Source organism: Macaca fascicularis, chromosome 5 (assembly GCF_037993035.2).
Source record: "Macaca fascicularis isolate 582-1 chromosome 5, T2T-MFA8v1.1".
Classification (NCBI taxonomy): domain Eukaryota; kingdom Metazoa; phylum Chordata; class Mammalia; order Primates; family Cercopithecidae; genus Macaca; species Macaca fascicularis.
The window spans coordinates 190,279,922-190,291,944 of record NC_088379.1 but is presented as its reverse complement, the minus strand read 5'-3'; the positions used below and the strand labels follow the sequence as shown (position 1 = coordinate 190,291,944).

General features: G+C 38.7%; 1 protein-coding gene across 3 annotated transcripts in view; it reads left to right on the top strand.

Annotated features, from left to right (window-relative positions):
• The window catches only part of PDLIM3 (PDZ and LIM domain 3), a 34,521-nt gene that overhangs the window by 10,315 nt on the left and 12,183 nt on the right, over positions 1-12,023 (top strand). For 2 of the 3 annotated variants that reach the window (XM_005556442.4, XM_005556440.4), the window contains exons 2-4: positions 1,117-1,268; positions 2,831-2,915; positions 11,941-12,008. In XM_005556442.4, the coding sequence (XP_005556499.1) occupies positions 1,117-1,268; positions 2,831-2,915; positions 11,941-12,008 (305 nt within the window). Of the gene's footprint in view, positions 1-1,116; positions 1,269-2,830; positions 2,916-11,385; positions 11,574-11,940; positions 12,009-12,023 lie in introns of all 3 variants that reach the window. The other variant, XM_005556441.4, reaches the window with a different exon arrangement.

The window sequence follows — 12,023 nt, the reverse complement described above, 5'->3', positions numbered from 1 at the left end:
TTCTTCATTCATGGAGAAGAAACCATGAGTGAATACAAACTTCCTTTGTGTCTGTGGTTTCCAGGAGTTCTATACACTCATGTTAACTCACACTGGATCTTTAGCAATTTGTTAATAATTTTAGCTGAATTCTTCATAACAGCTAGTATGGGAGCCACGTCTTCCTCCATGCCCTGCTCCATGCAGTTGAGCCTGTGCTCATGTCTTGCCTTTGCTTGAAGGCACCTATCTTTCCTTAGATTTTAAGTTTATTGCCCTGTGACTTCAGCTCTCTGAAGGGTTCAAGAGAAGCTATAATTTTGTGTATTATCTGGCCTCTTCTTGTTAGTCTCTACAGATTTCTAAACAAAGTGTAATAGACTGGGTGGCTTTTAACAACATAAATTTATTTCTCACCGTTCTGGAGACTGGAAATCCAAGGTCAGGATACCAGCATGGTTGGGTTCTAGTGAGGAACCTCTTCTGGGTTGCAGACACCTCACTTATTGTTTGCTCCTTATTGGAGGCAAGAGAGCTGAGAGCTCTCTCTGAGGACTTTTTCATAAGGGCACCAATCCCATTCATGAGGGCTCCTCACTTCTGACCTAATTACCTCCTAAAAGTCCCTCCTTTAAATACCATCACATTGTGGTTAGGATTTCAGCATTCGAGTTTGGGGGGGACATAAACATTCAGTCCATCTTATGTGAATTTTAAAGATGATAAACAGTAAGGATTGCTATATATGGATTGAAAGCAGTTTCAATCTGAATATAAAAGTTGCCTGAATATAGTAAAACTCTATTCCCAAATAGAGACTTCTGGGTGATGAAAAATGAAAAATAATTTTTTAAAACAAAAAATGTATGATTCACACTGGGAATTATGTAAGACGTTTTAAAAGAGAGTAACAGATACAACAATGTCAAATGTGGTTAGTAAGAAACAAAATTATTCAACATGATGAGAAAATAGACCTAATTCAATTGACCAACTAAGAGTTTCTTAAGTTAGATTTACAGTTTTTCCGCCCAGTGAAACATTTAACATGTTACCAGGCTGAAATACAAATGTCAGGCACAAAACTCAAGATATTGCGGGATGTTGGTTTTTAAATAGTGCCATTATTTCTTCCAGATTACACCAGGAAGCAAGGCGGCAGCTGCCAACCTGTGTCCTGGAGATGTCATCCTGGCTATTGACGGCTTTGGGACAGAGTCCATGACTCATGCTGATGCGCAGGACAGGATTAAAGCAGCAGCTCACCAGCTGTGTCTCAAAGTTGACAGGTGCTTCTTAACTAATGGTAGTTAAATCTGATCTGTTTTGCAGGAGAACCTGAACCAGAACTATAAATAACTTCATCCTCCTAGCAAGGAGTGCCACATACCTAGTATTTTGGCTGGCTTTTTTGTATATCAACTACTTAATTCTTTACTAAAGTCAGTCAATCTAGCAGTTGTTGACAAATCGTTTCTAAAAAGGATTCTCTGGAATGTTAGAATAATAAAAGAGGCTGAAAGAATTTGTTCCAGTAATAACCCAGTTAATTAACTATGAAAATAGAACAACTATTGGCCACATAAACACTGAACAGCACAACTAGTTATATCACTGTTCTCAGTGTGATAGAGAATGGAATGGAATGGAGAGATTCCCCTGAAAGAATCTCTTGATTTGCCCAACTGTAATTGTACTAAAAACTGGCTGCTAATATCCTGTCTGCCATTGGCTCTTTTGTACAGAATTCAGCCCAGAAGAACGTTACAGGTGTGAGAGTGCATATGTACGTGGGCATGTTAAATACTGAGACATTTCTGACCCCACCCCCCAAAAACACTAAGAAATTGAGCCTGATCTCCTGCCATCAGATCCCTGATCCAAAACTGAACCATGATAATAGTAATTTGTTATAGTGGTTGTTACTGTGTGTTCATCCTGTTATGATTGTACTTGCAGTTTTCCCTGCTGTGGTACAGAAGGACCAATCAGTCCACCAATCTGCTGTTTCATGGGGTGAAGTAGATTCTTTCACTCTCGATGCGTAACCTGTGTTCATGCCAAGCTTACAGTCCCTTAGGAGCCATTAGGTCGCAGGCAGATGCATGGGAAGGGTTGGACAAAGCACATTTCCTTGATGCCAGTAACAAATCCACCTGACAGATCACTCACTGTCTTCTGCAGTGGCCTCAATAGGACTGGAGGGAAGTAGGGAGGTCTAGGGACCTTGCCTGGTGGTCATCTGCAGAGTGTGCCTGCAGAGTCTCCCTCTCCTGTTCCCCACGTGTATTGCAGGCCTCCTTCCTCCAGAAACTGCACAGTGTACTCCAGGCAATTTTTATCTAGTCTACAGTCCCCAAAAGGACATTAAAAATGTAAGTCTTCAGCCGAGTGTGGTGGCTCACACTTGTAATCCTAGTGCTTTGGGAAGCCAAAGTGGGTGGATCACTTGAAGTCTGGAGTTCAAGACCAGCCTGGCCAACTGGTGAAACCCTGTCTCTACTAGAAATACAAAAATTAGCCAGGCATGGTCGTGGGCACCTGTAATCCCAGCTACTTGGGAAGCTGAGGGAGGAGAATCGCTTGGACCAAGGAGGAAGAAGTTGCAGTGAGTCAAGATTTTGCCACTGCACTCCAGCCTGGGTGACAGAGGGAGACAACATCTTAAAAAAAAAAAAAAAAAGACTAATTATATGGGAAAATACAGAATAATCAGCAACAAAGAAATATTGCTTTTGCGTAAGTTAGTGAGGGTTGCTAGTATTTTCACAAACATAATGGGAAATTAAAGTATACTAAAACTGAAAGTACCATTAGAATTTGAAGTTTACAAATTTTATTTTGTTTCCAGGGCAGAAACTCACCTATGGTCTCCACAGGTGTCTGAAGATGGGAAAGCCCATCCTTTCAAAATCAACTTAGAATCAGAACCACAGGTATGAATTTTAGAGCAAACGTTATACGTTGTATTTCCTTTTAAATCATTGGGATGCCTTCCAAGGGGAAGAAGAGACAAATAGAAAAATTGGAACAAGCCACCTGATGAAGCTGTTGTCTGTCATTCTTCTCTGAGATTAATTTATATTATCCGTGTTTTCTTACATCAAGAAAAAGTAGTGTTCCTATGTGAACATCTTGTTGAAAGACAAAATATGCTCCCATCAGAAAGAATTTGGCTAAATCTACAGAGTCCACTTATTATTTTTTCATTTCTTGTGATGGACTTCTGTGAAATGATCATGAGGTAATCTAAGGAGTTGAAGTCGTTAAAACAAAGCAAGGCAAAAATAAGGTCTACCATTTGAAACAGGTGCCTCCAATCTACTAGTTATTGTGAATTTCAATCCTTCGAGGTCTTCACCCAGATCTTATTTTATATTCTTCTTTAATTCTCACTTCTGGGATTCTATAATTAAATTTACTCTAAGAAAAGAGTGTTGCCTAGTGTGATCATGGTGATATTCTGCCATTACAGCTGAATTATAAAAGATAAAGGATTTTCTCTGGAGGCAACTGTAATAAACTAAATTAATCTAATCATCTGATGCTGATCTATGTCTACTTTCAAAAGGTCCAAAAAAACCTGAAATTAAATCAAATCTTGATTGTGATGTACTGAGAAATCTAATTAAGAAAAGCATTTTATGACCTCGACATAGAAGCTCTAAAGGTTTAGAGATACAGATGCATACATTTACTACCCCTTTTGAAACACATGTTCCTGCTAAACTGATTAGATATTCCCAGCATGTAGTTTTTCTATATAACTGATGAAAGGCAACTGAAAACATAGTTGTAATTTATGTTTAGAAGTATTTCCCCTTTCAAGAAAATCAACCCCTGAGTTTGTCCTTCAAGTTTTCCACTTGTCTCCGTAAGCCTCTGATTTCTTTTGCGAAAAGATGTTGAATAACATCAGTACATGTATCTCCTAGGGCTTCTCAAAGATTAGAATAAAATAATACAAGCGAAGAAGTTGTCACATTGAGTTGTTCATAGAAATACTCAAATAAGTGGTAGCTCTCCTTATTATCAGTACGTTACCCCCACCCCAGTCTGGAATCAGAAAATATCCTGGCCTTTCTTGCTGGTGAGATAGTTAGCTGCCTACGTGATAGGACATCCTAGAGGCTAGAAATGCCTTCTTCGTTGCTATTACAAGGGTCATGACAAGTGGATCCAAGCTTTATTTTCAGTTAAAATAGAATCTCTCCGGGAGAAGAAGGACCCTGAGCAATATAATCTTTAGAGGAAATGAGTTTATTAGATTGTTGTCCTAGAGTTTTGACTAAAGGGAAGGTGGAGTCTGAATCTAAAATCCACTAAAAGCAAAAAGGAGGAAAAAATAAGCCCCAAAAGGAGTGATCAGGACAGAGAATATTCATGAAGGCAGGAAGCTTGAGGCTGCTGTCTTCCCTCTAAGCCCCCCTAGCTCAGTAAATAGCCCACAGCTCAATAAATAGCTGACAAATGGATGAAGGGAACTGAAGGGCCTAAAAATGAGCTGTGCATTTTCTAACATTGCCAGGACCTGTCCTGGGAGCCAGTTCTCAGAATGGTGTTCTGCCATCACTCCCAGCTGTTGCACGGAAACTAATCTTGAAAGTTGAGTGGGGCCAGGCGCGTTGGCTCATACCTATAATCCTTTGAGAGGGAGAGGCATGAAGATTGTTTGAGCCCCAGAGTTTGAGACCAGTCTGGGCAACATGGTGAGACCCCATTTCTATAAATTTTAAAAATTAACCAGGGCGTGGTGGTACATACCTGTAAGTCCCAACTCCTCAGGAGGCTGAGGTGGGAGGATCGCTTGAGCCCAGGAAGTCGAGGCTGCAGTGAGCTGTGATTGCACCACTGCACTCCAGCTTGGGTGACAGAGCAAGACCCCGTCTCAAAAAAAAAAAAAAAAAAGAAAAGAAAAAGAAAGTTGAGTGGGATACTTAGGCAGGGTAAGATTTTCTGCTCTTTGGGGTAAGTGAGCAAAAGATAAAATGGATGGCACAGATAATAAATACAATGAGAAGGGATCTGAATGCTGATGGCGACTCCCCGTGACATACTAGGTGGGCTGGTGAATAATGATACCTCTAGTCAACTTTTGCTTTGCTAGAAGAAAAGATGGGAAGAAAAAAAGAAAGTTCTTGAGGTAGAGTTCTCACTTGTATCTAGCCCTTTGCAGAGATGCCCAAGCCAACCTGCTTCCTCCCACCCTCGTCAATTTATCACCTGGAGGTAACACATGAGAAAAAGAGACTATATGGTGCTTTTGAAAATTAAAGTCAATATACATGCATTTATTGACCACTCAGCCTCTTACAACCTGGACCAACCAGATGGGACTCTGCATTTCCTTTTCCCTACACAGCACACATCCAATATTGCACCGCACCCTTTGCAAATTACTTTTCCATGCAAGAATTTCTCCTAATTTTTAAACCCAGTTTCATTAATATGAGATGCAAGAAATGAGGCCAACTAGACAGATCTGACCGAAGTGCCAAATCCCCAGTGATCCTTCCTCATGGTTGCATCCCTCACCCTGGCATGTAGGGTAATTCAGCAGGTATTTACTAAGCACAAAGTGAGTTTAGACCAGGATGGGAGCCCGCGTCTTGCTAACACCTCTCCAGAACTGGGGTTTAAGGGTGATTCTCCAAGTTGTAGCTCTAACAGAGGCTTCTTTTGCAAGTCTGTGAGTATTAATTTATGACTATGGTTATTCTAAGGATGGGATTTTAAGGCATGATCCTAATTTTAAATACTCTGACCTCTTGTCAATCATGTATTAGCCCTTGTGTCCCACATTTGGGGGTTAGAAAATATGAGTATTTATGATACTACAAATGAGAAAAATGAGATAAAATTGCTTTTTTTTTTAAAGGTTAAGATTAGGTTAAGGTCTATAGCAGCCAGTCAGTTGGAGCCTTTAAACGTTCCATTGCTTGGCGTCATGATTAATTCTTACTGACATCCTCTCCAAGAGGCCAGTGTTTGAAATGCTCCAAGATAAGAACAAATTCAGTTCTACTAAAGAAGCAAAGGATTTCTACTCCTTATGAGCCTCTCAGGCCGGGTTTCTGCATGGCCAGTTTATGTGACTTGGTCCTTCAGGACAGACATTCCCCACACGAAAATAACTAAATTGCAGTCTATCTCCTGCTGTCCCAAAATCCTGTAAACTAGAACAAAATGTGCCAATAAAAGTCGAACAGTGAGTTTCACTGGTGGACTGAGACTGGAGCAAAGCTGAGCTATGGTTATAGGGTTTTTTGTTTTTCTAAGTAATACAAAGCTATACAAAAAGATGTCTTTTTCTTTTTTATCAAAATGACAGCTCTGCAAATAGAGCAATCTTCTGGACAGCAAATATGTATCAGTTAAAGAAACAAATGCCATTAATGTATCATGCTTCAAGATGTCGTTGCAGATGAATAGCAAAAGGACGTTGAGCAATGTGAAATTTGAGTTTTTGTTTCTCAACCCAAGTCAAACTTTTACTGTAAGTTATGTGACCTTTGACATTGGAATAAAATACACTTTTTCACTTTAATATCTATTTGTTGGGGAAAAAACGATATTCTACCATCCAAGCCCAGTCACAGATAATAAAATGTTAGTATGTTTATTTCTGGGTTTTTTTCCCTGTGCATAAGGAGACGTTTACTTATACGGTTATAGGAATAGTTGATATAAAATTTTAATATCTAGATTTTAAAAATTTGACCGGGCGCAGTGGCTCATTCCTATAATCCCAGCACTTTGGGAGGCCAAGGCAGGTGGATTATCTGAGGTCAGGAGTTTGAGACCAGACTGGCCAACATGGTGAAACCCCATCTCTACTAAAAATACAAAAAATTAGCTGGATGTGGTAGCAGGCACCTGTGGTCCCAGCTACTGGGGAGGCTGAGGCAGCAGAATCGCTTGAACCCAGGAGGTAGAGGTTGCAGTGAGCCAAGATTGCACCACTGCACTCCAGCCTGGGTGACAGAGTGAGACTCCATCTCAATAATAATAATAATAATAATAATAATTTTTCCATGCTATCATCAAATAGCTAGATTTTGTTTTTATGAGTTTAGACTTGAATTTTAGGCGTAAAGAGCATGTTAGGTGTTGTTTAGATCAACTCCCAGCACCTGAATAAATGCCTTCAATGCAATCCTGAACACAATCTATTTTTCTGTACAAAAATAGACAATATGGTCCATTTTTCAGTACAAAGTGTTGCTCTTGACTAAGAGTATGTTAATGAAGCTATTTGTCCTTTTTCAAAGCTTACAGTCTCAAACCATAGCCCTCATATTTGCTTAATGTTGGGTGAACAACTCAAAGGTATACTGTGCCTATCACAATACAAGAAAGATGCTTTTCAGAAACAAAGATGGTTCTTATCTAAATAAGAAGAAAGCTATCTCCATTTCCATAAAAAGGATTGCATCCTCGCCAGAGAAGATGGTAGAGTTTACATACACAGTCAAGAAGAGTGTGCGATAAAGTCATTTTTATTTTCATAAATAAAAAGTGTTTTGGTAACTGGAAGGCAGCCCATATAAAACAAGCTTTCATAATCACCATTTCCTCAAACTCTTCCCAGTGAGAGATGGGTAACCCTTGAAACTGCTCACTGGAGGAAAAATGATGATAAAGTTGTCTTTACTGTTCATTTGAGGGGTGAGTATGAGGAGGGAGTGATTATAAATTTCAAACATGATGAAATATAATTTCTTCATCATGGCTTGATTAAATATAAGATCACTTCATAGAGTTTGTTTCTCTTATATACCCACCATTTTTTCATATATATATGATTTGATTTGATATATACATATGTATACATATTGTATATAGATATGTATGTGTGTATATGAATCAAACATACTGTTTCTGTTGGAGATGGTTCTGAATCGTAAAGATTAGCTGAATCTTTACCTGTGAGCAGTCTCCAAGAAAGAAGTTGAAAGGTGAAGCCTTTGACTGCTGTCGTGTCTGAGGTCATTCCGAGGATGCGGGAGACCGCTGTCCATGGCTGCATCCTCTTCACGTCAGCAGAGTTCTGTCAGGTTACTTAACTTTCACTGCGACAGCTCTAGCATTCTGTTAGTTCAAAATGTTGTTCTTAATATAAGCCTCTAACATTTAAACTAAAAATGTTAAATGTATCAATTCATGGGAATCATTACATATTGAATTCCTAAGAAATAAGAATGATTTGGGTGGTTTTGTCTAGACAGAATAAACACAAGAGCTGGACTATATTAACTGTTGTATACACTTTTTTAACTGGTATTTTCAGTTACTTGTGATTTTTCCAGGAAAAATAAAAATGAATTAAAGTGGAACAGCAGACTTCTAATTGGTTTTGTCTTTTGATTACATTTGACCATCAACAATGATGTAAGCCTTGGATAGAATGTTGCCTCTGAGTGCCCCACTTAAATTTCTTGTTAACCTTTGGTGTATACACCTCATTGTGCTTTTTGGAATGACTAATGCCAAAAAAGCCCATAAACTAATGCTTTGCAAAGCCTAAATAAAAATGTTTGCAGCCTGTATTAGAAACACTTTCTTTTAAGATCTGAATGTAAAATAGAGGTTGTTGGTTTTTTGGTTTTTGCTTTTTTTTTAACAAATTATGCATTTGTGATCTTTGCAATATATGTATAACCAAAACCGAAAATTGCAAAGAAATTGCTTGGAGCTGATTAACTACATGCTGCTATTTAGAAATTCTACTAGAGATTATGAATGCACAAATATTTTCAGAGAAGTTGCCTCATTTACAGGACAACACTACCTGTATTTATTTATCATCTTAAGGCTAAGAAGAAATAAGGGCAGAGGTATTTTCCATAAAGCCATTATATTATGTTAGTTTTTATTAATTCAATTCTACTTACCAAGACTTTAAGGCAGGCCTTACTTTGTTTAAGGAAAAAAAAAAAAAAAAAAAAAAAAAAGCTAAGCTCCACAAAACAAGTGATTCAGTAATGCCTGATTCTTTAATTAGCCTGAGAGACTTATAATCCACCAGAACTAAACTAGGCAGTTAGGCAATTAGCGTGCTGTCTTCTCTCATATCAAAAAGGCTTGAATCATGGCCATTGTCATTGCTTACAATTATTTCTAGTTTTTCATGCCATAATAATGGCTAATTATACTGGTTAATCACAAAACTCAGCCAATCCAAATTCACTAATAAATCAGCTAAAACATTTAGATTGCGCCATTTATAAATGTTTAGCTACACACATTTTCACAGGCTCTAGGATTAGGCATTTTTCTAAAGCTGCATTTGATGGTTTGGGTCATTCTGCTCCCTAAGAGCAGCTACAATAATGTTAATCAGCTCCTTGGCCGTGAGCCTTTATTATGAAGGAAAAAAGTTAAGTGAACAAGATATCAGCCAACTCAATCACACTAGAAAATCACAGACTAAACTGATTTCAACTCAGACCTTCTTTTTGGGTTCAGGAGGCTGTTAAAATATGCTGTCCAAGGTTGGTGAGAGAAAAGCTGTTCTTCACCGCATCACGGATTCTCAGGTCCCCTGAGATTTGGGGCAGGTGGAGTCAAAATCTCCTAGGCTAGGATTCGAAGCTGCACCCCATTGCCCTGGCATAACTTTTGTTTTTTAAGTGAGCTTTGCCAGTAGGCCCGGATAGTAGAAGAAGGAGGACGCTCAGGAGAACTGAAAGAAGGTGTTTTGTAGGAAGTTGTTCATGTTCTCAGGCACAAGAATCTTCTATGAAAAACTCTGGTCTTACACTCGGGGAAGAAAGACTCTCTTTTCTTTCCTCCTCCTTTTCTTCTTTTTGTTTTCGACAGTCTGTTTTCTAACAGAAAAGCAGAACCCACAACTTACCTGAAATGAAGAGAAAAATAAATACTACAGGATCTTTTAATGCTTTAAAGACAATAATCTCTTTCCAGTATTATTTCAAATAATTATATATGTTTGTACGATTTCAAATCTGGAACACTGGTGCCACATTCACAAAAGTAAATGAAGTTGATGTGAATGTGTAAGGGAAAACAGTGTTAGAAAGATTTATCTTACTAATTCTGCCAAATAGAAAGATTTGGGGCCAGGTGCAGTGGCTCATGCCTATAATCCCAGCACTCTGGGAAGCTGAGGCAAGAGGATCACCTGAGTTCAGGAGTTCGAGACCAGCCTGGCCAACATGGTGAAACCCCATCTCTACGAAAAATACAAAAATTAGCTGGGCCTGGTGGCATGCACCTGTAATCCCAGCTACTCGGGAGGCTGAGGCAGGAGAATTGCTTGAACCAGGGAGAAGGAGGCTGCAGTGAGCCGAGATTACGCTATTGCACTCCAGCCTGGGTGACAAGAGTGAAACTCTGTCTCATAAATAAATAAATTAAATAAATAAATAAATAAATAAAAGATTTGGAAAGAGAATCAGTGACCTGTGATTGAGCATATTCCCTTTTGGTTTTCTTCTGTTGCTTAGAAGAAAAAAGTTGTAAAGGCTTTACGAAATTATAAATCTGTATAAAATCTGGAAAACATGATTCCCACATTAAAAAAAAAATAACATAAGATTTCAGATCATTCAGACATGTTTCCAACTCAGGGTTGAGGACTGTGCTGTTTGGTCCTTTTCCCAGGGAATAAAGTGAAAATCCTCCTGTGAATCACACACATTTTCTCTCTGAGTTACTGACTTTAGTCTTTTGGGGACTAGAGTAAACATGAAGAGGTCTTCAGACACACAGCATGAAATCATCACAATACAAAAGGGAGGGGTGGTTGTGTATGCTCTTCCTTCTTTTATAGAGTCTTTCAATTATTTTTTCTAAAATTAAGGTTATAGCTTAATCCAAGTTAAGAACTTTGTTTTAAAGACGTTTTTGAGAACGCGTCTTCACCTGGCTTAGTTTGAATGATTCGGGGTAGTTAGTTGTTCATAAACGCTCATTCTCCTTGTTTTGTTCCCTCGTTTCTCAAAGTGGGGGAAAGTTTATCAATATATCAATGTAAGAGAAACCATATGTAAATTCTACTCGAGAAAATGTTAAGTATAATTTTCAAGCCAAAAATCCCATTTCTGACACAAAATGTCTGCATTCAAACGAGTCATTAGAATTTCTTAAAGCTATAGATAAAGAAGTCAGGGACAGATAAGAGATGCAATGTTTAAATTATTTTATAATATTTTAAATAAGGTCCGTTCCTTTTCACCTTAACATCTGATCAGTGAATGTAGCACATGTAAAGTTCAGAGAAAACCATGGAAAAGTGTATGGCTAACTCCTCCTCTAATCTTTCCATCAATCTCGTCGTGGGTAAAGATGCCTTTATTAACAGTAGTGATGCTGTTGGTTTCGCTCACTAATGGCTTTCTTGTGCGCTGTGTGGCTCTGTGTATTTTGTCTGCCATTGTACAGGAATTCAAACCCATTGGTACCGCGCACAACAGAAGGGCCCAGCCTTTTGTTGCAGCTGCAAACATTGATGACAAAAGACAGGTAGTGAGCGCTTCCTATAACTCACCAATTGGGCTCTATTCAACTAGCAATATACAAGATGCGCTTCATGGACAGCTGCGGGGTCTCATTCCTAGCTCACCTCAAAAGTAAGTATCCGACTCTGCTCTGGCCACAGTCTACCTAACAGTGATAGTATGGTTTCTTTTCTTTTCAAAAGTCCAGCTCTTGCTGTTTTATTTTTACTTTCCTGAAGGCACTATCAGATTTCTCTTTTAAAGACAAGCATCTAAAACATGTTTCTAATTGCTGTGGGGCCCGGTCCGCCAGTGCCTGACCATTTAGTGGATAGATGGTTGAAAAGAAGAGATCGTCCTGGTTCCATCATTACCTTTGCTAGTTATGACGATAGTTGGTGGTAAATAATCCTCTCTGTACAATTATCATTCGTTTAATCTTATCTGAAAAAGAATTCGTCTTCCACTGAGGGGCCTTTTTAACGCTTTGTTTTTACAGGATGTGAACTACTTTGAACACAAGCACAATATTCGGCCCAAACCTTTCATAATCCCGGGCCGAAGCAGGTCATAAGCTCTGAG